The following is a 27,562-nucleotide window of genomic DNA, read 5'->3' as shown; positions in this document are numbered from 1 at the left end:
TGAGAAGTTGGGCCCCATGGTACACATATATACTACCCTTTGTTCATAAAGCATGCACAATTAACTTTAAATCTTTTTCATTATTTTTTATGTGTGTATGATTTTCAAACCAAATATTGAATGTAATACTATACAACATAGGGGAATCTCAAGCATATGACATAAAAGAAATTCAACACAAAAAAAATGTTAAAATGGAAGTGAAAAATCCAACGATACATTGAACAGACCTATCTTGGTTTTCCCTTTTTTTTTTTTTTTCTTTTTTTGTACTGCCATTAGATGTATGACATACCAATACATCATTAAACCCTTTTTCTCAAAATTGGGTATTTTTTCCAAATTTTCCAGTCTTGCAGCAGGGATGCAATTGGTTCCTTTGTGCCCACACAAGTTCATTGCTGCAGCCAGAGGATTACCACAGAATTAAGAATGTTGCAACACTTTCTTGAATGCCTAATTGCAACAAGTTACTATTTATATATATACCCTTGAAGCTGTTTTGCTGGATGCTCATTCTGGCTGCATTACTTGCCAAGAGCCAGTTATGACCCAAGTCCATAGCACAGACTCTGAAAAAGCTAACATATGTCATAAGAGGGAGGAAGAAAGATCATTCCCTCTTGAGCAAGCCATTTAACATGAGGCAAACATCTTTCTTTTGATGGATGGAAGTGGAATCTCCGTGTAGTCTTTCAGCTTTGTTTGACAGTTGGCTTTGAAAGCTTGCGACAGCAGAGCTCTGTCTGTGCAGAGCTGTGCATGGGTTTGAAGCAGTATAGATGTGCCAGGGCCACACGGTGCCTTATGGTACGTGATCTGTAATGTGCAGAAGCAATGTATTCATGTGTGTGTGTGGTTCTGTGTTCAGGTTTGTCAGCCCTACCTTTCAGCACGGATAATTAGATCAGGTTAAGAGTGCCTCATTAGTATAATTACACCACAACTATCTCTGCATCTGAGGATTATGGGGGTTCTGCAGAATTCCTTATTGCATGGTGTAAAGATCCTTGGTGTATAGGTGTCAGTGTTGAAGTAAACTTGCCAGACTGAAACAGATTCACACAAAAGATCTGTCTATCCATTGATGGAAATCAGGGAAGGAGACAGATTCTGAAACATAAAGAAGTCCTTATTTTCCTCATTATTCCTGGGGTAGAATAGGCCATTTGTCTGAAAAGAAACTGGGGAAAGAAAGCCAAGAAAGATGACATTTCCTTCAATTTTTATATCCTTATAGTATAAAGATTAGTTCAAACCAGTCAGGGAAAGAGATGAGATGAGAACTCTTAGCTTGCTGGCTGTCGGTCAGCATGTAACTTTGATAAGGCAGGGATAAAGGGGGCAAGTAGTTAAAGATACTGTCGTAATTCCTATGCACAGGAAAGAAAGAATATGTTTAGATGGAAAAATTGGAAAGGGTTTAGGAAAGAAGTAAAAAATACATATATATTTGATGTCTGAAAATCTGCCCCACAGTGAAGGAATTTAAGAAGCTCATCTAAGAGAAGGTTAAGACATAACTTGATCCCAGTTTCCCTCAGAGTCCTTAATTTAGCAGACAATAGTGAAGTGAGAGGCAGTGCCTGGGAAAAAATAAAGCAAAAAAATTCTGCATAGAAATAAATTACTTTAAAGGGGGAAAGTTTCTGCTTATTGGAATAAGGGAGGTGATAGATTACATCTTTTGAAGTCTTTAAATAAAGATCAGATTTCATTCTAAAAGTATATGTTGCTTACCTAGATGTTATGTGATTGATACAAGAATTGTCAGACGAAGTGTCAAGTCTGGTGCTATACAGAAGGAAGAACTAGTTGATCGTAAGGTGCTTTCTAATCTTTAAATCCATTCAGGTATTTCTTCATGTTTGAATGTATTAATTCACAAACTTAACAGTGTTATTCATGGTTTTATACAACATTTTTAGAAAGCATAAAATAGAAACAAAACAATCCCCTGTATAAATACGATCATACAGAATTCCATGCCTTTTGTAGTGTTTAAATCCAGAACTCCTGGGCCGTTTCAAGACCTCTGTTGCTGCCACCACAGTGTGGGTATCAATATTAACATACTGTCCTTTATGTGTAATAGGCACCAAAGGAGCTCTGACACACATTCTTTTCCAGGGTGCTACACAGTTAATACATAGTCCTCAGAAAAATATTAGCTGTCAGCATTCCTGGAGTTTATTCCTGGATTTAGGGGGGAAGACAGAAATGATATCAGTAAGTGTAGCAAACCACAGGAATTTAATACTGTCAGTCTGGGTGTTTGGACTTCATGGCTTAGGTTTAGATTTGCCACATTTACAGTCTCTCTGTAAAATGAAGGCAATTATCTGTGTTTGCTTGCTCTGGTCAGGGAAGGTAAGAATTTATTCAATGCTAAAACTTTAAAGGATACAGCTGTATTTTAACAGAAGAGAAGAGGTAAAGGAAGGTAGAGGACATGACCTCCTATCTTGAACTGGCATGAACTGGGAAGGAGAGAAAAAAGGGTTCACCTAATGATATGGGTGGGGAGCTGCACAAGTTTGTGGCCCCAGTTACATCATTTGATTTGTCTCACACTAGCTACTAGTAATGGGATGTGAGAAAGAGAGCAGGAAATCCTACTGGCTCTTAGCTCCTTTTAAATCTATGTCTGCTTTCTTAAGTGTACAAAGAGAAGTTGTGTTGGCTCATATACCTGGCTTATATCAGTGGAATTATATGCAGCACTGTAGTGACACTTTGCAGTTCAAAGCTTTTGCAGTTGTGCTTGTGGTCTCTCTTCCTGCCTGCCTTCCTAGTGTGTTCCCATTGCACGTTATGCCAGTTCATCAAAACAGATATTTTCATGGATGCAGAGTTATTTTTAATGAATATATGTGGTCAATCTGTTCAACATGCCATATTTGCATATATTTTTAGAAAGACACATTTTGTGGTTTATGGCAGGATTAAAACTGGATTTCAGAAAGGATCTCTGGGAAAAAAAAAAAAACAAAAACAAACAACCCTCTACTGATTACAAAGCAAAATTACACTGATGTGGAAATCATTAAAGAAGCCTGCTGTGACTCAGTGGCTAGAAGACAGATAACTTACAGAAAATCAAATGCAATGCAAGAGGGGAAAATCAGATTGCCACTTCTGTATATGCTTAGTGCTCATTTGAGGGAACCACAAAGCAAATGTGAGGCTGCTCTGCACAGCTTATTGTTAGTTCTCTGGCAGAAGTAGATGTGTCTAATCTGTGTCTTCGATGCTTCTTTGATTACTTTGTGGGGAGATGAGAGAGACATTGGTGCAGCCCTCTGGACTTTTTGCTCCAAATCAAAGCTGCTTCTTTCTGAAGCAGAACAACACTACCACAGCCAAACAAATCTCTCTAGGCACATAACTTTCTGCTGAAATTCCAGCTACTGATTCATCCCATCCAGTTCACTCTTCAGAACACTAAATCACATTTTCATAACTTTATAATTAGGGGTAAAAAAGGCCTATCTGAACAAGCTTCCTGAGTTCACTCAGAGTTCTTTTGGCTGCTGATATTAAATTAGGATAAATTTAGCATCTTCATTCCAAACAAATTATGTTTTACCAAAAACATTCTTATTTTTGCTTTTTTTCTTTTTTTTTTTTTTTTTTTCCTTTTTTTCCCTTGGAGACTGTGAGTCTATCTGCCTAGCTCTTATAAAAGTTCTAAAAATATCCTTCAAAATCTGTCTCCAGATGCATGTACAACAACCTTGTGGAACTTGTTGGAGGTTTATAGTGGAGCTAAAGATGTCACTTTGATATGGGAATGGAAAGCTAGCTAGACTCATTTTAGGCAGAAAGATTATGCAGTAATATCTACAGTGATACGGTAGTCTAATATGAGTCTGCTTTTAGATATTTCTAAGCTTTTAGCTGTAGTAGTAGGTTCATTTTAACTCCTTAACCTGCCTGTGAGTGGGATCTGAAAGGATTAAAAATGGCTTAAACCATTATGTTCTCTTTTCTCTCTATCTTCAAAACCACAGTCTCCAGGAAAATTTGGTATAAATATCTCTTTTTGCGATTATAGCTTACTGCATATAAATTTCTTACTGAATCTGACCTTCTCCACTATCCTTCATACCTCCCCAGACAGTCTAAAAGGAAATTCATATGTCCTAATGCAACAAATATATATTGAAGATTGCACAAGACAAAGATTTAAAACTTATTATATGCACTTTTCTGCACAGTTTGCAATAAGAACTGTTGATTGTTTTAAATGAAAAATGTGTGTGTTTCTCATAGGCTGAGGTTCTTTGAAATGCCAAACATAGCCTAAAATATAACCTAAAATTTTAAAACATACATTAAGGACTTATCAGCAAAGTCCTACGCACAAAGGTCAATAAGTAAGCCCCTTCAGAAAGAGTGTTACTTGACCTAGTAAATAGCAACTGAGTATCTCTGAGAGAATCTGAGCCAGCATCTGATTTTACAGTACCATGAATAGGAAATAACTACATCAAGGACAAGCCATGCTTCATCTTATTTAGATTAAAAATGGATTTTGGTGACCAGCCTTCAAGCTATTGCTGTAGATATGTTGGATGGTCACATTATGAAAACTGAAAGTTTTGGTTTTCATACTGTTGCATAAGTGAAATGAGTGTCCTTTCAACTGTACCAGTAATGAAAACATACAGAAAATATTCCCGTTATATTTGAACGCTGTATGCAGTTATGGTACAAAACTTCATTAAATGAAGTCAAACATTTCCTAGAATTCCCCTACCACATCCATATATTATGGTAATTTACTTTGAATTTAAGAATTCTGGTCCTATTTTTATGTCTCAGGTAGGAGCAGTCATCTTTGTCACATTTGTTTCTGAGTCTTTTGAATTCCAGTTTTGCATTTTCAAGGCTTTTATTAATGCAGGGACCAGCCAGTTTTTCTGCATTCTACAGGCTTGGCGGGAAAAGAAAAAAAAAAAAACAACATTTGAATGTTTTGTTCTCTGAGGCCCAGACCTCTTCTCTCTTCTTCCAGTATCTAATGAGAAGCAGCAGAAGTGTTGTGTTTGCATTTTATAAGTTGCAGTAAGGCTTCAGACATTGCCAGCTTGGAGAATGTATACTCCTTTCCTTTCCAAGGCGTGAGAAAGTGGCTGTTGCACTGGACTACTGTGTCCGATATAGAAGCACCACCTATTCCCCTATACCATCCTGTACTCTTACTACCATGCTGGGAAATGAAGTGTTTGTGATAAGTAAATGGGTGGTGTTATGGTCTGTTCTTCCACACCATTCCCGAGCAGATTCTGAACTGCAATTCCAAACCACACTCTAGGATCTAAAGCTACCGTTCCTAGCCCTGAGGTGTCACAAGATACCTCTGTACGAACCATGATTTACAGATGTCCTACAGAGCTAGTGATGAACCTCAGCCAGGTAGTTGTGAGGTGGATATCTGAGTAATTTTTTACTTTACTTTTGCTTTTCTTTGATAGGGCCGTTTTACACACACGAGGAGGGGAATTTTACAGAACTACCTCCCCTGGTTCTATGTCCAGTATCAATTTCTTCAACTTGTATGAAACTCTGCAGCCCATTTAGACAGTAGTCCTACCTTGACAGGTTGTGGCCAGAGCTGAAGCAAAAGTGGTTCCAGAAGGGGCACATACAAGGGACAGATATATCCCATGTTTCCCGCTGCTGAGGAAGAGGAGCATCAAGCTGAAGAGGCAGTGGCAGCTACAAAGGGTGCAAACAAGCTGGAATGCAGTAGGGGAGACAGTCTAAAGGCTGGTAGGACCTGGGAAGCAGAGCACTTTCCTTGAGCAGAGGTGTCTTAACATCTATTTCTTTTGCTATGACAGTATCTATATTCCTTATGAACTTGAACAGTCTAATTAGCAATTACTAATGTACATAATACATATTAGTATATCAGAGACTTCAAGAAGATGTAAAAGCCCTTTAAGACAGTAGGTAAGTGAAGGGAAGCCTTACAAGGTGGACCAGTTCTTGACTCACAAGCTTAGCCATCCAACTAATTTGCGTGAAGTCTGAGAGACTTAAATCACAGTGAAGATGTTTCCAATGTTGTAATTAGATAGGAAACTCCCTTACAGACTTAGAAAATCCTAAAATAATTAAAAATTATTTTATACCATATAGATTCTCAAAACAATTTAATATAATTTCTATATTCTTTTATGGCATGGCTTGAATAATAATATTCTTTTCACACTTGTCTGGGGACATGGGTATAAATCACCAAATGTTGCCAGTCATCAATAATGCTCACATCCCAAACTCATGTTGAAGTGCTGGGCTTTACAGCACAGTCATTGACTCACTATGTAACATATGAGTGATTTTATATTTTATATTAATATTATGCTGTATATGTTCTGTTACAGATTACATCTTCCATTTTTCATGGCTGTATGAGCCAGTAGGTCCTACAATAAAGTTTGGAGTCAGAGCTGCTGTCTTAGCATATACACTGCTTGAACAGACCCCAAACTCTACTGTGGGTGTGCAGAATTGTGTATTCTAACCTTAACCATGCCTGTTCAGCCTTCATTTTTCTCCCTTCTGAGCTTGCTTCATCCCTTTAGGAGCCTTTCAGTGTGTTGTGCAAAACTTCAAGCATGGCAGTTCAGCTTTGCAAGATCTTTCTTACAAGCAAAAACCCAAAAGTTCTCTCTAAAATCTCTGGTTTCAATTTCATTTTATTTATCATCTTTTATGAACAAATTACGAAATATACTTCATTCACAAATTTGAAATATTTACAATTTCTTTACAACAAGGCATTGTTGAGGTTTTGATTTATGGCATTCTTAGAGCATTCTGTCTTTCAAAACAAAGACATTGGTGTTGTTTTCAGCACACTGCTCATTTACACTCTGCATGTGGAATGGGAGCCTTTTGGAAGAGTAATTTGCACTCTCTTGATACGGTCTACTGGGAAAACTGAGGCTGGATGCATTCGCAGTGTGGGGAGGGGGACTGTGCAGATGCATCGCTGGTACCATGCCACATGATCTGAAGCCTTCATATTACACCAGATGCAGCTAAGTGGGGAGGAGAAAAAGTTCCCCTGAGCCATCCTTCCTCTGCCCTCTTATCTTTAGGAATCCTGTGACCAGGCTAAATGTGGTCCAGTTTAATTATTTTTTTCCGGTTTTTGAGTCTTCATGAGAAGAAGAGTCTTGGCAGATTTATTTCAAATACTGTCACAATTCTGAAAAGTTATTCAGGCAAAAAAAAAAAAAAAAAAAAGAAACCAAAGGGAGTAGCCAGGAAGTGAATAAATATTGTATATCCGCAAAAAGTTTAGGAGACAAATTTTGAATGTGTTTCTAAAAGAGAAATGCAACTGTGCTGTTCTGCAGTTGTGACATTTGAGCCATAAAAGCTAAGATAGTTTCATTTTCTCAATTTCTTGGAGTCTATTTTTTTCCTGAAGAAAATTCTAAAACCACTTCTTTCCATGGAACTTTTTAAAATCTCTTAATACACACTTCCATTGTAAATCAGATGTGGGCCACCATTGCTTAGGTTGTCTGTCATTTCCTGGAACAAGAATAGAAAACACTGATTAAAATTACAATTATTTTATGATGTTTGAAATTCAGTTAGCTAGGATTGTAATAAAAATTTAACAGACTCTGAATTTCAAACAATCAGAAAAACTTTACATTTTTATTTGGCTTGATAAATCTCACTGTAAAAAAAAAAAAATCACATTTCTTCCTATATAATTATATTTGAAAGCTGATAGATTAATTGATACTGATTGAGTTGGACATTACTCTCCGACCACATGTACAGCATTGATGGCATCCGTGCAAGTTTTGTGACGTTGTCCTTTTAAAGTGCATCGATTCAAGCGTGTGTGGTAATCTACAAAGGAACAAGATGGTAATTAAGTCTTTGTTTCCATTCAAACCTTTTTCTGTGCTGACATGCTACAAACAGATGCCATTCGATGCTAGCTGGAATCGATATTTGGGAAGTAGGTCTAGATCCAAGCAGGATCTAAAGGTTTTGACTGCTTGCCTTGGGATGGGACTGATTTTGGTTTTCCCTTAATATGCCAGACTACAATTTTGAGCAGTTCAGTAATTGCTACTCAAGTGGCAGATGAGTCATCCTGGAGTAAGATGACCTGATCATGAGTCAGAATCCTAAAGCACCTGAACCAAGATTTGTTTGGAGTTACATTTTCTAATTCCTAAATTGAAATCCAAACAATACCTACTTAGCAGCTGTCTAAGCCTGGAGATGGCTACATTAAGTAAGCAGTTCTCTGACCTTCAAGGCTGCAAAGCCACATAGAGTTTATGCTCAGAACTGCCTTCTTCTGAGCAGACCTAGGCCTATTTCATACCAAATTGATTCTGGATGCAGAAATGATCTGCTGCTTATGTCCAATGACAGATCTCAGAGAACATCCAACTATGCCAATAGGGACGGACACACATAGAAATGCAGTTTGGTCTATTCTTTTTAAAATTCAGATAGATGCAGTGGAGATGCCACTGTTAGGCTACTTCTGAAATATTTGCATGAGAACTGTAACCTCTTCTGTACATGGAAAAATTAAATTCACCTGTTGTACCTCCTAGATACACTTGGAGAAAATGTGGAAAAAAGGGATTTGTTTGTCCCCCTTCTTGTGGAAATTTCTGTGAAGAAAATAAAGCAAGATTCATTGGGCTAAACGGGGAGAGAGAGAGACAGAAAGGGTGAGTCTTGACTGTAGCATAGTAGTTGAGATTCTTGGTAAAGAGAGGAAAATTGTGTGACATTCTTTATTCCTAGTCTGACTCTTTCTTCTTTCAATCCACAACATTGATTTATAAATAATTTGGGAGGTAGAGACCAGAACTCAAGAATTTAACATAAAGTGAAGGCACTTGTGCCTCCTCTCTCAGATGTTACCAGCTACATTTTAAAGCAGAGCACAAGACTTAATCGTTCCCTGCACAGTTTTTGAGAGTAAAGCTGTCCTATTCCTCTCTACAAAGTAAATTTAGGGCCATCAAAGCAAGTAGACTCGCCAATCAATACTCCTGTTTCAAGCATATGCTTCAGAGAAAATAAGGTGTGTAAACTTATTGAATTTTGAGCATTTTCTACCACACAGCTCTCTGTTTTACAGGTGATGGTATTGGATGTTTTTGTATGGTGTCTTAGTCTCCTCATATGCTGCAGAAGAACAGGCGCACCTATCACTGGACTCTGGATCCCAGTTTGGGGTTTGTCTGCTCTGAAACAAGGCACTACATTTTGCCTGTTTGTAGGTGCCTAGACCCTTTGTTGGATCTACTCTGAGTCAGCTGGGAAAGGGACCGAGAATATTAAAGCCATTTAATATTAACTGTCAGTCAGCCACAAGTTGATAGCAATGGTCTGTCAGAAGGATAGTCATGGATTAGTGTAAGTTTCCTTTTGTCAGCTTTACCACTTGAAACCTCTGAAGACATCAGCTATTAGAATATCATCATAATTTCAGAAAATATTGAAAACTATTTATTTTCCCCAATATTTCTGTTTTCAAAAATAAGCATATTATTAAATTAAAAAACATTACTGAATTCAAGAAATGAAGGAGCACACAGATTAGAAGCAGAGTGAGTCAATGGTGGCAACATCCAAATAGGAGCATTTGGATGTCTATAACTAGGGTGAATATTTTAAATACTCAACTTACTTCCAGATTGCAGCATTCACCACGTAGAATTATGTCACTACCTGGAAGCACCATTCCTGACATAGAGTGACATCACAGCATCAGCCAACTTTCATCAGCTGAAACTATGACTTGCTCTTAGAGGTGGCCCTTCCTGAAGTGACATAATAACATGGTAGCTCCCTAGTGTTCAGCGTACCTTGGAGGTAACTCTGGTGTCGGGGGAACCACCGGGCAGCTGGGCAGGTCGGTTATTTCAATACCCCTCAATCTCTAATATAAATATAACAATTATACAATAAATATAGCACAAACAAATGCACATGCAGTACATGTCTATATTACTGTATATCAGTATAAATATACAAAATAGTCTTATATATAAAACACTTTAAAGCTATTTTCTAAATCAGGGCCTAATTTAATGTAAATTTTTAAGTAGCCTTCATTATTTTTTAGGGGAATGCCTTGAGCTAATGTACTCAAACCTGCCAGCAGCAGGAAGTCCCCAGGCTGTAGGTCTAAGAAGTCCCAGATCAGTCCATTGACACATGCACACTTGATTCTACAACACACATCCAGGGAGTCCACTATCAGTGGTGCACATCCCACATTAGCTAAGCATGTGCAGTAGGGTTGCTCTGGACATGCATCATGGCCCTTCACCCAAGAGAAATTGGCATCTGGCAGTCCTCACTGCTAAGTGACTAAAAGCTCAGTAGGTCAACAGGCCAGGAAGGGAGGCAGTAAACTAGTGCTATACATGGTCGTCATCATCTCAAATTGGTAGGGTTGGCAGATGTTTGTATTTTGAAAGGTTTTTCTTCCCAGGCCATTTATTTTTTTTTTCTCTCTCTCTCTTTTCTCTCAAATGGGCTTCACCTTTGTCCTTATTGAGGCAAGAGTCTCTTTGAAAGGCAAGATCTAACCTACCATCTACAAGACCATGGTCATACTTGCCTACATAGCTCATCAGAATTCTGCTTCATTTTAAAGTGAGAGGAAGAAATGTGTTTCTTCTCTTGATTTTATCACCCTGGTTGATGTTACTGTTGTAACCTGTACTGTTTAACTTTGAAAAACATGTTTAAAACATTTTCTAAAGTGAATTCAGTCTATATTTCTACTTGGAGTCTCATTTCTGTTTAGAAACCAAAGAACAGTAGTAAGTAATTTTTACTTAATGCACAGTTGAATGCTATATCATGTTTTGTCAGGGAATCTGAAAACATTCTACAGTCTGAGTAAATTAATCTTCACTCTGCTGTTCAGAGGTCTCAGTAGATATGATACTGACTGTTGAGCTTAACTATAATGCAAACTTGCATGTGGAGGTTTATTTGGGTGGTCCACTTTTGTTCCCTTCTCTACTCATTTCTCAAATGAAAGGCATTGGATACAAAGTCCAAACACAAAGCACAGGGTGTCAGTGAACATTTTATTCTGCAAATATTAATCAGATCTGTAAATCCAAGGAGCTGATTTCAAGAATTCTATTGAATTAATTCTTTTGGCCCTATGTGCTTAATTTTGGGAGCTGAAGTTTCAGCACCTAAACATAGACCTAGACATCCTGGTAAACTTCCTTTTAACAGAGAAAGGCAGTAAATGCTCAGTGCTGCTGCAAATCAGATCAGTTTCATTTAGGTGTCTAAATATGCCCTTAGGTGCTTAGGGTTAGTCATCTAGGTTTGTGAACTTTTGTGTTTAAATAACCTACTTTATAAGCTGAGTACTTGGGAGAGGAAGAAATTGATTAAATCCTTGAAGCATGCAATGATGTGGTTACAGAAAGCATTCTGTGCTTTTTCACAGTACAATACATGATAATCCATATTAATAAGGCTTCCAATTATTTATGAAGTGCTATATTTAGCAGCTAAGCCCTTGAATAGCTATACAATGGAATTATGTTGAAAATGGATGTACTTCATTGAAATGGATGTACTGCAAATATACAGTACCTAAAAATAGCTCCATATAATGCAACATAAGAAAGCTTATACAGAATGGCAGCATTTCATTTCCCAGAAGCTCTTTCTCATATAAAACTAAAAACTGAATTCATCTCTTGCCAGTTGTAAACATTAACACGTACAGTAGCATTTTAGGAGAAAGAGAACAAATAAGGGAGGACACACAACTCACTTTTTCTGCCATTTCATGGGAGTGATGCAATGAATGTTCTCTTTCTGAGAACATTCGCCTTTGTTCATAGCTGGCTAGCCGACAAGTGAGCCATGAAGAAAGGGTGCAACCACCAATTCCAATGCATGCAAGAGACATGGAGGCAAGATGCAAAGAATAGAGAGCAGACGACTTCTTTGTCAGAGCACGAAGAAATTGAAAATTTAAGATTCCTCCGATTAGTCCACAGATGCAACAGGCAGAAAAAAGTATCATCTGTCAGGAAAGACAAGAGAGGTTATGTCACAGTAACATTTTTCAGAGATAGATTCATTCATATAAAAAATGAGAGTAACCATAATTCAATGCTTCAATAGCATCATGGAGTGCAAAACACTGTACAGACACTAATTTCTAACTCCCTCAGCTCATACAAAGCTCCAAGGGAATACAATACCTTCTGCCGTAAAAGAGTTAAGATTGATGTTGCATGTAAGGTAAAGTTAGGTAGAATGAGTTGGCCATGTTAAAAGCTGTTCAGTGGAAGGACTACTAGGACACAAATCTTCTGATTTCCAGCATTTCATTCAGAACAGTAACATGACAGAATGTGTCATAATTTTCTATTGTGCAGTTTCTCACCACTCCTCAGGAGTGAGAAAGCATCTCTCTTGCTTTCTGTGCCATCCGACTCTGCCTCCTGTTCAATTCTAATTTTTTCAGTCAGAGAGCAGTTTGGAAGCTTTCTACAGCTTTTGTGGGGACTTCAGAAGTGTTCAAGGTGAATGTGCTGGACAAAGAAGTGAGAGAAACAGCAAAGAAATCTTTGTTGCAGCTCTACAGAAGGTCAGTGTGGTGACTGTGTGTTTGTTTTTAACTTGGTTAAACTGTTTCTGGGAACTTTAGAAGGATGTGAAACAGTCTGCAGTTAATGAGACATGTTTAAAGATCTTCTGTCACTTTAATCACAAAGATGCCATCCTCATTCAGGATGTCCTTGAGCCACAAATGACTTGAGGGCAAAAGACTGTATTATGGAGACACTTCTAAATTATTGTCTTATTCACTTCTCTTGATACTGCTGGCCTGTCAGATGTTGATCTAGAGGGGCCTTTGATGTTACTCAATATGTCTCTGTATATGTACCTATCTACTGTGATAGGAACAATTTATGTAGCCTTACAGACTACTTCTGTACACAACCGGGATGAGAATTTCATCAGGAATGTGGCATTCAGACTGTATGCTGCAGTCCACTGGGAGGCGACTATTCCATGAGACCACCAGAACAAACACTTTTAGAAACTGGTTATGGTCCACACGTGTTAAGAAACGAGACTGTCATCGTAACAGGGTTTAGGATAACTCATTGATATTCAAAAATAATCTGAGAGAGATCTTGATTCCCTTCACACTTATGATGGTTTTATATGACTTCCATCTGTATATGGCAGAATAATCAAGCTGACGGAAAATTAAGCCAGACATTATCACTTACAATAGGCTCATGTCTTTAACATAAAGTTCTGCTGTGACTTGTGTAGTAATAACACCATTTTGCTGCAGTCAGAAAAATTACTGTATTTCTGATTCTTAGAAGAGACAGAAAGCATCTGCCACTACTTTAAAACTGGATTGTACGTGATTCTGATTGCAAAAATATCTTATTTAAACAATGAACTGCTAAAATATCTAGAATCAAACTTGGTCAGCAGTCTTACTGAGGTGGCAGCCCATTGTTGGGTTTTGAAGGAGAAGATACAATCCAGTGATGTTATTGGGGAACTTTTATTGACTTGGCATAAATTTGTCTCAGGAGTTTTTCCATCCAAATTTATCCAGACAGGGATAAATAAGGCTGTGTGGCTTAAATAGGCATGACCTAAATAGGCCATTTCAGAACTGCCTTGTTTTGCTTGATTAGCCCAAAGTGCTGATTGCTTTTTTGGACCACTGACTTGCAGTTTTTACCGACTTGGACACAGAAAGCCCCCAGGAAGGAGTTCAAGTTAGATAAGTATGCCTTTCAAGTACTTATATATTATATATGCAGTGGAAAAACTTACGACAAGTCCAGATTTTTTTTTGGCGCACAATATTCCACATATGCCACAAAGCAGAAACTGCAAAGAAAAAGAATACCAATTATTTCATAATTTAATGTCTCAAGTTTAAATCCTGCTGTGTTGCTATAGTGGTGACCACAACAGTAGGTTAGTCAATGGTTAGTTGTCAGCATTTTTATCACAAACCGTATGTTTCAGGAAGTCGTAACTCAACCATAAACACTCTTATCAGAGAAGAAGAAAATGGAATGAGAAGTCAGACTGAGGATGATTACTCATAAAAAAAAAGAAAAAAAATATTCTACTTTTAAGCTGCTTGGGTAAACAAAAGATGAAAAAAAACCCCACAATGTTGTCAGCAAAAGATGCCTTTTTACTCTTTTTTTTTTTCTCAGAAAAGTTTAGCAAGGTAATAGTCAGTGATCCAAATCATCTACTTTCAATCATAGCTGAGGTACTTATTGCCCTGATTCTACCATCTGAACCACTGAGGGATCATACATGGATTGATGTCCTCAAGATAGCTGGGCAAGAATGCAATTCAGTCACCTCCATGGGTGCAGATGTAGATACATCAATTGGCATGGCTACACTGAGCGTGCAGGAACATCTGTTTCAGATTCTAGATAGCCCACTTTACAAGAGACAGCGTGAAGGTATCTGTACTTTTTTTTCATGTAGTTTCCTTTCACACAATGATCTGCTAATTGTCGCATCAAGCATTAGGCAAAAACTAATTAACAAAAACTGAAACACCCTCTACCAGCTGATATGAATAGAAGTTAATGCTTTTTAGTGACCTGTGTCAAAGACTGATGATGTTCTCTGGTGTTTCTTTTTCCTCCTACAAAAAAGTTTAATGAGGGAAATGGTGAATAGTCCCCGAGGGAGCAGTCTTGGTAGGAACTACAGTAGTTGTATGAAAGCAATAAGGCCTTCTCCAGGTACTTGTAATACTGTCAAAAGATTTCTTTGATACCTCACAAACTCCTTTATTAAGAAATCTGTGCTACTTTTTTTTTTTTTTTCTTCAGTAAAACTAACTCTACACCCCTATTGGGAAGTAATTTTATAGTTTTAAAACTGGATTTTTTCATGTCCTGTTCCCACTGAGATGGTGTTTCTAGCAAAAGGCTCTGCTTGACCTCGATTTAGGATTAAATCACAGATCAGACCTGGATGATAAGAAATTTTTAAAAATTTAAGTAGTTTCTATACAGCATTCAGGGTCCGTGTAATATATTGCATGTACATCTCATTTACCCTCCAAAATTTTGTAACTTCAGCATCTCAGTTGAAGAGGTGCTTTTAATACATAGTTTACCTCCCTCCAACTAAAGTAGTTCATGCATATTGCTGAGCATAAGCCTTGAGATGTATTTTTACTCTGACTTATGCCCATTGAATCAGTCCCCCACAATGATTATGGTTAAATTTTGGATGTTATTTACCTCTACACTAAGCATAGGATATGGACTTAATACCAATCTGATTATGGAGAGGACTGGGTCATGTAGACCATGGCACTGAATTGCTCAGGACATACAACTGGTAGTTGCTACTAGAGCTCACCTATTGGAATAACAACCAGAAACCCAATGGGTAGGGCTCCCTCTGCCCCTTCCCACAGTGAGAGGAGTTTTCACCTCAGAACTATCGCACCTGCCTTGTAAATTTTCACTCAGGCTTTCTGTAAAGTTTTGTTGGAGTTTCACTCCCAGTTCTGTCATTGCAGATTGCCTTCAACTGAAGGTATGCTTTAGATTTTCACATGTAGTGTTTTGAATTTCTCAACATCAGTGCAGAAACCGCAAAAAAAAAATTGTTGAAGGCATCACTGTAATTAAGTTCTATTCAGTCAGACTTGATAAAGTGGATTAATAACATAATTTCTCTCCGTAGTGATTGAATAGAATTGAAAGAAAAATTTTGTATAAAGAAAAATTTATGAGCTCTGGAAAGCTTACAAAAAAGATCTGGAAGATACCATCAAAGATGGTTTCAACTTGTAACAAGTGTATGTTAACTAGTTTAAAAAGCTGGGGCGTTGATAATTTACCTTCAAAGCTGAAAGAATAGGTCACCCATTCTTTCAAGAATGCTGTAATTCTGCTTGTAGTAGGGTCAATGGATTTTTTACCATTGATTTCAGTAGAATAAGACTTTCTGTTTCCATTGTACAATCTTTGCTAGCCAGAAGGGAATGCAATGGATGAGTTATATTAGCCTTCCATATGACCAAGGGAACAACAAGCAAATTACAGATTCACTCAGCATTAGAACCCACCAGTTTGGGCAGTTCTGCTGTTCTTTACTGTTTTACAAGGACAGGACACACAACCTTCCAAACCACCTTTATGTAGTGCCATATACATATATGTATTACCTAAGGTATTTCCGAGTTGAAATTCAAAGAAAAGTGAATGACTTAATCTACAAGCCCTAAGATAATGGCTTCTCAAAAACAAGAGGTGACTACTGTGTTCCATAGTTGCTGAAGTATCTGAGGGACTACCTGGAGTAAAGATCTGGATGCAGGAGTTGAATGTACAGGAAGTAAGTTTGCCAGTGATAGTATCTAGGAGGAGCTGTGGATGCCCTTGAGGCTAGAGAGGCCTTACAGGGAAATCTGGCTAGACTAGAGAGCTGGGCAATCACCAACCATATGAAATTTAACAAGAGCAAGTGTTGGATTCTGCACCTAGGATGGGGTAATCCTGATTATACATAAATATTGGGGGGAAAGAGGCTTGAGAGTAGCCCTGCAGAAAGAGATCTGGGGATCTGACTTGATGGCAAGTTGAATAGGAGTCAACACCATGCCCACACAGCGAGAAAGGCCAACCATGTCCTGGGGTGCATCCAGCACAGCATAGCTCGCCAGTCAAGGGAGGTGATTGTCCCACTCTACGCTGCACTGATGTGGCCCCACCTCGAATATTCTGTGCAGTTTTGGGTGCCTCAATATAAGAAGGACATCGAACTATTAGAGTGTGTCCAGAGGAGGGCGACCAGAATGGTGAAAGGCTTTGAGGCCAAGACTTACAAGGAGCGGCTGAGGTCACTTGGTTTGTTCAGCTTGGAGAAGAGAAGGCTGAGGGGTGACCTCACCGCAGCCTACACCTTCCTCAAGGGGGACAGCAGAGGGAGAGGTGCTGACCTCCTCTCTCTGGTGACCAGCGACAGGACACAGGGAAATGGAATGAAGCTGCATCAGGGGAAATTCAGATTGGACATTAGGAAAAGGTTCTACACTGAGAGGGTGATAGGTCTCTGGAACAAGTCCCCCAGGGAAGTGATCACAGCACTAAGCCCATCACAGTTCAGGAAGCATTTGGACAACGCTCTTAATCATATGATTTAGTTTTGGGTAGTCCTGTGAGGGGCAGGGAGTTGGACTCAATGATCCTTATGGTTCCTTCCAACTTGAGATATTCTATGATAATATTTTATTGTGTCAGGGTTTTGTATGTATACTCTGTATTTATTTTCTCTCTATAAATCTGCAATATTTATACATATACACAAGGAATAAGGTGTTCTGTAGTTAATGAACTCAACAGAGAACCAACTGAAATTATTCTATTGTGTTCTATTCTATTCTATTCTATTCTATTCTATTCTATTCTATTCTATTCTATTCTATTCTATTCTATTCTATTCTATTCTATTCTATTCTATTCTATTCTAAACTCAGAGGAGTTGTGTGTTCCTGGTTATTCCATGTTCTGTATGAGCTTGAGAAGGTCATGGCAAAGTTTTATAATCCATGTGTCTATGAGACAAACAAGTCATGAAACTGCACAAGTGTGTCTGAACATGTTAAAAACCTTGGAAGAAAAGCAATTAGGCAGTAGCAGAGGATTAATATTATTTGGGGTTTTTTTAGATGACTATGTTACAGTCACAGAGAAAAGGCTTGTCCAAAAACCAGTATGGTTATTTATTTATGACAACAGGAACTTAGCTATTAAAACCAATGGATGAATTTGAGCCACAGTGTCAGGCAATTAAACCTCATGCAAAGCTTTGAAAATTATGATCCAAGTTTACCACTCTCTTATGAGGGTGCAGAGGAATCTGATTCACTGGAAGCACTCTGCTTTACAGAGAGAATATTAGTCCTGGGGGTCAGGAACACTGCTTGTGCAGAGTTGCCTTAGCCAGGCTTCTCAATGTGGAGAGCTCTAGAAAGGCTGGGAAGTCAGTGGGACATTATATGATTGATTCTGATCATTGCTTTTTGATAAAATAGCTAGGGACTCAGGAATTTTTTTGTTGGTGCTATAGTAGTTTTCTGTAAAATTTTTGATGTCTCTGTATTGTGATCAGCAGCAGAGAAAAGTAGATGGGAGAAACTACACTAACTCTTTGCACCAGAAAAAGGATGTGAGTACAAGTCTGACTCAAAAGGAGTTTCCTGTTTGTCTTTAATTTTGAACTCTTCTATTTTATAATACTGCCAACTTGAATATAGCCACAAGGAGCTTGGCTGTCTTGCCACTCTGTTCATGGCTATCCTGAAAGACTTCATCGTCATGCCATATGTCATACCAAGTTAAACTCGGCTTGTAACTGTTGAGATACTCTGGACTACAGTTCACCCATGACTAACTAATACTGCCATGGTGAGGACTTGCCCCTTTCTACTTGATTACTGATTTCCATCAGTCAATTTTTACCAACATCTTGGACTCTTTAAAAGTAGTTACATTTTCTAACCATGTCAAACCTGAAATAAGTTAAGGCAAACCAAACACACACTGAAAATACAGTAAATCGGGAGTCAAACCGAATATAACACTGAAGATAAGCTCCTTTTAAAGAATGATCAGTTGTTGAAGTGTTCAGAACTCATGCCGAGAATAATGCTAAAACATTTAATGAAGGATAAACTAAATTAATAAGCTCTCCAGAATGCCCTGCGAGCCAGAGAGACCGTCACCTGAGACTTGTTGAAACAGATGTTTCACTGCTGGACTTTAATTATTATTCATCAGAAAAATCATAAATGGCTGAAAGACCCAAAATATCACTTAGAAACCTACACAGATCACTATTTGCAACCATTTCCCATTGCTTCTGGGGTTACTTTTTGTTGCAGACTTATTCATACCTCCTATGATACGTGTCAAGAATAGCAGAGGAGGCAAGGTTTGAATGTATCATCTAATAATAGATAAGGGCAGAACCACTCTTGGGTGATTGGTAAAAAATCCAAAGAAAGATACTACAAAGCGCAAAAGCCACTTAGAGACTCAGTGGGCTGTGAGTGCCTCAGTCCCCGTTTCAGTGAAGATTTCCTAGGGACCTAGCAGAGTCAGAGTCCCTCTGGTAGCACTAGTGTGACTGCAGAGTGATGCAGTAATGTCTGTTTGTCCACGGAGCCTTTGTCATTCACAATGCAGCTGTGCCTGCTTATGTTCAAGATGCATATTTGAAAATCAATTTTGGTCTGTTGAACTTTGGGATAAAGAGCCAAAGACCTCCCAGAAAAAGAGAATGTTTATTTTGAGCTTCCTTTAATTTACTTTATATTAAATATGTGCCTGAAACAAAACCTCAGATCCAAACACTCAGAAATTTTGGTAAGGAGGCTGAAATCTCAATTTAGTTTCAAGTTCTGTGGTTTGGACCCATCCCTATTTCATATTTTCTGAAACAAAAGACTTGGCCTCTTTCACTTTCTCCTGGAAAAAGGGGGCTTTCTTACTGGTAGTCTGAAAAAAAGATTCAGTTTTAATTATATCTGCAGAAAGCCAAAAATTTGTTGGTTTCTATCATGCAGAAGAAAAGGAAGTATTTTTATTTTATGTACTGAAGCTAAGAAAGCTTTATTTTTTGTGTTTTGAGGAGGCAAAAGCACTGGTGAGTGCAATTCCCTTGAGAAAATGAAAACTGTCTATGGAAAATATTTCTGGAGAGAGGCTAAAGAAAATACTGGAGAAAACCTGTTGAATGTAAGGACTGCTTGATCCCTATTTATTGTTCATGATAAAGAAGCAGCCCAAACTATGTACACTCTGTGGGAAGTCCTCCAGCATTCTGGCTCATCCACATATATCTGATGAAATAGAGGAAGGGAAATTATTCTAAATTTGAGTATTACATAGTGAAAATGTAAGGTCAACCTACCTATTCAAATAATCCTCTAATTGGAAGAATAAACCATCAAGACAGAATCAACAGCTCCACTTCTATCTTCTCATGTCAGATGGTAAACCAAAAAATCTGTGTTTTACACTAAAACTGTATAAACGTGTGACTGCCATGAGAACACCTGGGAAAGTGAAATTAGTAATGTGTAGAAAGGACCATTCTATTTAATAATCTTGTTGCTTCAACTCCATCCAAATGAGAAAAAAGCTGAAATCCCTAATGGATGAATTGAGCAGAGAAGGTGCCTCTAATTGTAACTCTTCTTCAAAACAGTATTTCATAATAAGGATTTTATTTCCTTAGTGCTAGCATAAAGGGCACAGAATCCACTCATGAAAACAAAGGCATCAAACCAGAGAAAAATTGCAACAGGCAAAAAGAGTGAAGCTATGTAGTAGATTTACCTGTTAACTCCATAGAGAAACACAATAATCTTTGCAAAAGGAGGACAGAAACTTTCAATGATGTTGTTGTCCCATGCAAGGGGTTGTGGGGACAGGAATGTCTAGGTGGCTGCAAGTCATCCAGACCCAGACTCAGAAGCAACAGCATTACCACAACCCAGCCATGTGTCCCACCAAATGTCACGCTGAGAGGGGGGCTGTGCTATTTGAAGTGAGACATAGTGTTAGAATATGTCTGATCTGAGCCAAAATCTTGACCTGGCAGTGTGCTGTTTAGTCATATCAGCTCAGGTGATGCTACAATTCCCACTGATTCAAGCCCTATTCAAGCAGTTTAAATTCCATCACAGTCCCTGTGATTAGTGTTTCCGTTTATCTAGTTCTAGGTCTGCGGAGTTGCTTTGAAAATGGGAAATGTTTTTTAGAAACAGTCAAGAAAATTTAGAAGTGGATCTCTGAATCATAGAATCATAGAATGGTTTGGGATGGGAAGGACCTTAAAGATCATCCAGTTCCAACCCCCCTGCCATGGGCAGGGACACCTTCCACTAGATCAGGTTGCTCCAAGCCCCGTCCAACCTGGCCTTGAACCCTTCCAGGGAGGGGGCAGCTACAGCTTCTCTGGGCAACCTGTGCCAGTGTCTCACCACTCTCACAGGAAAGAATTTCTTCCTTATATCTAATCTAAATCTATCCTCTTTCAGTTTAAAACTGTTACAACTCATCCTATCTCTACACTTCCTGATAAAGAGCCCCTCCCCACCTTTCCTGTAGCCCCCTAAGGCCTCTATAAGGTCTCCCTGGAGCCTTCTCTTCTCCAGGCTGAACAACCCCAACTCTCTCAGCCTGGCCTCATCAGGGAGGTGCTCCAGCCCCCTGAGCATCTTCATGGCCTCCTCTGCACCCACCCGAGCAGGCCCATGTCCTTCTTATGTTGGGGGCCCCAGAGCTGGACCCAGCACTGCAGGTGGGGTCTCACAAGAGTGGAGTAGAGGGGGAGAATCCCTTGACCTGCTGGTCACCCTTCTCTTCATGCAGCCCAGGACACGGGTGGCTTTCTGGGCTGCAAGTGCACATTGCTGGCTCACAGTCAGTTTTCCATCTACTGCTACTCCCAAGTCCTTCTCCCCAGGGCTGCTCGCAATCCACTCTTCACCAGCCTGTATTTGTGCTTGGGATTGCCCTGACCCATGTGCAGGACCTTGCACTTTAACCTGAAAGTCTACCTGTCATCAGTGACTCAGAAAACCTCTGGTCATCTGGAAAAACACTGAAATTCTCAGCACAAAATAGTATTTATTTACTTGTTTCTGGCCTATCAGAATAACAAATAGTAAATAATGCTTTTTGGTTTTTTTTTTGTTGTTTTTGTTTGTGTTTTTTTTTTTTTTTTTGTATCATAGAGTATGACTGCTTTAATTACAAAAAGTAATAAAGATTATTCCTTGTAGGTGAACTACAGTCTTATCTCTGCAAAACTTTTAAGCATATGCTTAAGTCAGTCTATATTCAACAGATCCTCTTAAATACAACCCAGGAACTACAACTCCTCTTGGACAGACCATCTTCCAGATTGGTTTATGGTTTTGGAGTGTCTGAATAATTAAAAAAAACTACTAAAAGACTTCTCAGCTGGAGTGAATTGTCCTGGTCTGTGCAAGACAAGAAGCTCCCACCCTTGGTACATCCTCCCTCATCTATAGGTACAGAACTCTCTCCAGCTTCCACTGAGCTCACTGACAGTGTTGCGATTCATTTCATCAGGAGCAGGAGCCAGACAGAAATATGGTCAGTTTCATGAAAATGCAATGCACATGTTAAAATAACATCTGCATTTTGTCTGCACGCTAAACAATAATGTGAATTTTTTAGTGTTCTTTTGAAAAAAAAAAAAAAAAAAAAAGAGAGAGAAAAAGTAATAGTTTGACTGTTCTTTCCAAAGGAAACTTGGCAGCTGTAAAAACTACATGCAAATTTTAATGTTTTAAAATTTTAGGCCACCAGCATTGATTTAACAGTCTAAAATGATGTTCTTGCTCTGGGACGGTTCCATACTGACTGACCCTTTTTCTTTCCCTTCAAATCCTGGGTAAAAAAGAGTCATTGAAATAAAATATTTCAGGTGCCAACTTGGAGCAAATTTCTGTAGCCAAACTATAAATGCAGATTTTTAATGGACAGGCAGACTTCCACTGTGCTAAAATCACAAATCATGGAAACAATATGTCTGCCCCTACAGACAGACAGACCAATCAACATCAAAAGAATGCATATCTCTCAAAAACACTTAGATATTAGTCTTATAAGGGAAGAAACTATTACTCTTGAGGGGCATAGCCATAAGTGAATCGTCAGGTATCTGACTAAACATGTGGCTTTTGTCTCTCATTTTCTCCCTTCCTCTGTGAAAGAGTCTCATTTATAGCAAGAATTTATTCACCACTGAAGAGTAAATGAGAGTTAGAGCCATATACATGTGTGTGTGTGAATATATAGTCACTCCTCGTAGTGATACTGATGCAACCATTATGTTCTAAATATATATGGGAAAGTATGTGACCATTTAAAAAATATCTGTGAATACTTTTTGAATGAGTGTCTTCTGATTTTTTTGGTTTGTGCAAAAGCCTTCGGTATGGATGCTGTCATTCTTGCTATGTTAGTGTTTCAGTATGCTGCTTGGTTGGATCATTTTTATAGTACGTCATATAACTGAATTGGAATGGTGGGTTTCAAAAATATACCTCAGTTTTTGGAAAAAAAGACGTCTGGGAGACACTGAGTACAGCCTGTGGAGAAGATTATACCAATACAACCATAACAAACAAATAAAATCTAGAAATCAACAACACGTTCACCTTAGTTATATGGGACTGTATTTTTTTTTTTTTTTTTTAATTTAGCAACCATGGCCTATTGTAAAAAGAACAGATTGGATAGGATGTAAAATTAATTGGATAGTCATCTCCACCATCTCCACATGCTCCGGATAATTTGATAAGTCAATCACACCTTCAGTTGTTTTCTTTTAGCTACTTTTTAAACAACTCTTATTATCTTAATCCAGCTCAACTCCAATAAGAACAACAAATTTAGAAACTGTTTTCCCATTTCCATGTGTTTTTGATGTAGATGTTACCTAGGCTTTCCGTTTCTTCATTCTTTTCTACTCCACTTTCCCTGGGTTGCTTATGTATAACTCAGGGCATGCAGCAATCAGAGTACTTCATGCTTAACTTCACTTGTATCTATGGGGGGGATAATCCTATGGTGGGATTCACATGCTTAAAGTTAGGTACATTAGTAAATTATTTGTCTGAATGAAGACAATGAAGAATAAGAAAGACTCCTTTAAGAAGAAAGCTACTGTGCATCAAATGCAAAGCATCATAGGGAGGCAAGTATGGGAGATAGACTGTGCATGATTTTAAGATGCCCAAATTTTAGGAATTCAGGTTAAGGTTTCCATGGTGATGCTGTCTTCATGTGCTTCCTTATGAACTTGGGCCTCTGCTGAGTTCCACCCGCATAAAAGGATAGAACAGGGTCAAAAGTTTTCAGTATATTTCCAGGTAAACTGCAACAGGAGACATGACACTGTTCAACACAACTCCAGTGTTTTGCACCATAACATTTCAAATTACTAGTTTTTCCTTTAATGTCCCTTTCTTTTCCTTAATGTTCATTTCTCAAAGGAAAACCTTGATTCAGGAGTGTGAATTGGAAAAATACAACATATTTTATGCAAGACATACTCTTTAATACAGGCAACATGAGCTCAGTGTAAGATCCAGTGAGCAGAAAGGTGGCTTATGCCATTTCTGCAGCAGGACAATTCTGAGGATTGTGCAAACAAACCTTTCTCCAGTTGTTTTAATTTGGACCTAGTTACCCATGGCCCTACACATCCCAGGAGGATGGCAGATCTCTGGCCCCTTTCTTGTCCTATCTCACCTTCTAGTCCTCTTGTCAGAAGAACACAACCACACAACCTAACAGACAAATTGAACTGCTGGAGTGGTACAAAGAGGGTGCCGTAACGGTGACAATGTAGACCAAAGGTCTTTAGTTCAAGGCAAAGTAAGTAAGCGTGTATAGCCACATCACCCCACCCTGCATACTGCTGTGATTTCTCATTTTCTCTACTACCTGAAGCATAAGCTGCTTGCTTCCACTTTACGGTTTCTTTGTGGCCTCTCTCTGCTTACCCAACCTGCAGCCATTTGCTCAGTTCCTAGCAGCTGATGCCTGCCTCTGCTGACTCTGGTTGTGGGCATCCTTCACCCACTTGTTACATTTTCAAACAAGTCCTTTTGGGCTCCCTTCCATGCCTCTGCACTCACATATGGGGAGAATTTCCTATAAGCATCTGCAAAATCACTTCTGGCCTCTGCCTTGTTCTTCTCTAAAACTCTACCTACAAACAGCTTGAAATCAGCAGACTGCTGTTGTGTTAATGCAACCACCTGTTATACCAATCAATTTTGGTTTGTTATTTCTTTGTACTCCCTTACATCCTTTTATCCTACATCTGTTTCTCACTTTGGTTATAAGATCCTTGGAGCCAGCATCTAAGGTAAGAGGATCTTAATCTATGGCTAGTAAGAACTCTGGGGTAGCAGAAGCCACAAAAATGAATGAGACAGTTGTGCAGGAAATGTGCATCGTCATGAAATGGTATGAGCTGTGATAGCGTTGTCACAAAATGCAATCACTGCATAAAATACTGATCTCACTGACTGGGGAAAACTCTTTGACTTCGGTGAAACCCAGGATATTGCCCTCTGTCATTAAATCTTCAGATAGACACATGTTTTTGAGTAATCTTTTTTCTTCAGCAGCAATGATCAGAAACCTCCCTCTTTGAAGTGATTTTGAGAATATCATTACCTGTTGGCCACTGTCTTATCTTATCTGGTCTTCATTCTCATTCCTCACCTACCTGTTCTGCAGTGCAGAATTACGTGTGTGTTTATATACTGCCAAAAATATTTATGACTGTTGTCAATAATTAATAATTATTGACAGTGAGAATATTACATGAAGCACTTTGTCAGAATCAATCTATAAATTACAGGAGGTTACGCTGATGAATAACCAAGAGTGTTTTGTATTTGTCATCTTATGTCAAGCAAAGCAAACAGTCCTTTAGAAATACTGCTGTAAAATCCAAGCTGGCCAAAACCAGCTTTGGAGTTCAAAAAATGCCCACTCATGTTTAGGCTGAATATTCAGTTTTTTCCTACTCTTTGTTTCATAAATATAAATAACCATTTGGAGGAAAATTCATCCTAGAAACATGCATTTCTCAAACTGAAAAAATAAGAAAGGTTTCTGAGAAGTGAGAAATGCTCTGTGATATGAACATGCTGCTTCTATTAACCCATTATTGGTATTTGATTTTTTTTGTTCATTTTACAAGAAGCTCAGGATGCCCAGATCATGAGTACATATCTTTGTTTTTCTTTCCCATTTCCTCTTTCTCTTTTTCCTCCAAAAGCTCAGAACTCAGCTGACATACCCTTTAAAACACCTTTTGACAGTCTTGTCATAAGGGACAGGGCTGTTCTTTTCCAAAAAGCAAAACTCACAGTCAATTTAAAGATTGTAAACCACGGCCCGTGTTCCACTTGAGGCATCGGGCTTTCCCAGGTGTGAGAATGGGTTCACAGAAAGTTCAGTTGTTCACAGCAAAATTGAAAAATGAAAAGGAGCGAGAAAGAAGGGGTCTTCCCCCCGCAACACACACATCCATCTCTCCCCCCCGCACCTCCCCCCTCGCCCCACGAGTATGCAGACCGTACCCCATGCACATCCGAAATGGACCCGGCGAGCCTCTCGGCGCAGCATGCACACGCGGAAGGGAAGGGAGGGAAGGGAAGGGAAGGGAAGGGAGGGGGATGCCTTCGCACGGTCTGATCATCGCCATAAAGAGTTAAAGAGAGAGTGAAATGGCTAACGTACACACACCCCGCTCCATACCGGAGAAGAGTCTCCCAGCTGAGGTTTATGCTCTGTGAGGACCAGGCTGAAACTGACCGCCCCCACGGCCACGCTGGACACCCCTAACCCTATCTCCAGCACGGAGAGCACCAGGAGGCTCCCGATGATCTGGCTGCTGGTGCACATCCTCCCTCGGTCATCCTTCCTTCCCGATCAGCCGGGGAAACCGCGCATCCTCCTTCTCCTCCGGCGCTCCCGCGGCCCTAAGTCGCCCCCAAACTTTTCTTCCTTCGCCGGCAGCCGGGGCGGAGCGGCGCATCCGCGGCCGGCGGGCGCTGCCGAGGGGCGGCGGGGCGGCCCCGGGCCCCGCGCAGCGTCGCGCAGCGCCGCGCAGCGCCGCGCAGGGAGGCGCAGCGCCGGCAGCGAGCGCGGCCCCGGCGCCGCGGAGCTCTCCAAGGTGCCGGCCCGGCGGCGGGGACGGACGGGGCAGCGCGGCGGCCGGGATGCAGCACCACGCTCCTCAGGGGCCGCGCCTCCTCCGGAAAAGTCGACCTTGTCTGATCGCCTCCTGCGCTCTCATTGAAATGACCTCACTGGGATATATATCTATTTTTTTTTTTTTTTTTTTTTTGCCTTTTTTTCCCCCTCTTATTCCTCTCCCTCCTCCTCTCTTCCCGGGTTGGGGGTGGGGGGGAGAGGAGTGTGGCGAACCCACCCTGGCTATATTTATGTATGAATCTAGACCCAATGCACAGGCGAGACGCTACGGCAGCCCCGCCCCGGGGCCACAAGGCACGGCAGCTTCCTCCGGTCCTCTCCCCCCCCCCCCCCCCCCCCCCTCCCCGGCACCCCGGCTCGCATACCTCCTCCGTCCCACGGCTGGTCGGGGCTGGCGGCAGGACACCGAAAGCCCTGGCGATGCCAGCTGCGGGCTGCCACGGTTCAACGCTTCCCTGGATGGTGAGCCCCCTTGATGGGGTGTGCACAGGCCTCCCCCCCTCCCAGGTGCTGCTGTCAGAATTCAGGAGGAAGTCCATCTTCCTCCCATGTTAGTAAAAGGGCTGGAGTCTGGCATGTCTCACCACTGCAAAACTCTTTGGCCTCTTCCAAAACGCTCTTGCCAAAATAGGCAACTGCTGTAGCCATTCTTGTCACTCTGACAATGGCCAGAAATGTGTCAGTCC

The 27,562-nt window shown here is 39.8% G+C and overlaps 1 protein-coding gene across 8 annotated transcripts; it reads right to left on the bottom strand.

Moving 5' to 3' along the window:
- Positions 1 to 6,692: 6,692 nt before the first annotated feature.
- Positions 6,693 to 27,305, bottom strand: TMEM196 (transmembrane protein 196). Of its 8 annotated transcripts, XM_032991797.2 has the most exons (6): positions 26,404 to 26,418; positions 21,172 to 21,176; positions 13,873 to 13,929; positions 11,828 to 12,082; positions 9,879 to 9,952; positions 6,693 to 7,557 (listed from the first exon to the last, which is right to left on the bottom strand). In XM_032991797.2, exons 4-6 carry the CDS (start codon positions 12,080 to 12,082, stop codon positions 7,551 to 7,553), a joined length of 336 nt encoding a protein of 111 aa, XP_032847688.1. In that variant the 5' UTR covers positions 13,873 to 13,929; positions 21,172 to 21,176; positions 26,404 to 26,418; the 3' UTR covers positions 6,693 to 7,550. The 8 variants fall into 8 exon arrangements, with proteins under 8 accessions (XP_032847688.1, XP_032847689.1, XP_032847685.1 ...); XM_032991798.2 differs by lacking the exons at positions 21,172 to 21,176; positions 26,404 to 26,418 and adding an exon at positions 27,242 to 27,305; XM_032991794.2 differs by lacking the exon at positions 21,172 to 21,176 and having other exon boundaries at positions 26,418 to 26,770.
- Positions 27,306 to 27,562: the final 257 nt, after the last annotated feature.

Source organism: Tyto alba, unplaced genomic scaffold, assembly GCF_018691265.1.
Source record: "Tyto alba isolate M040663 unplaced genomic scaffold, T.alba_DEE_v4.0 Super-Scaffold_38, whole genome shotgun sequence".
NCBI lineage: Eukaryota > Metazoa > Chordata > Aves > Strigiformes > Tytonidae > Tyto > Tyto alba.
This window is presented reverse-complemented; position numbering and strand designations above follow the sequence as displayed.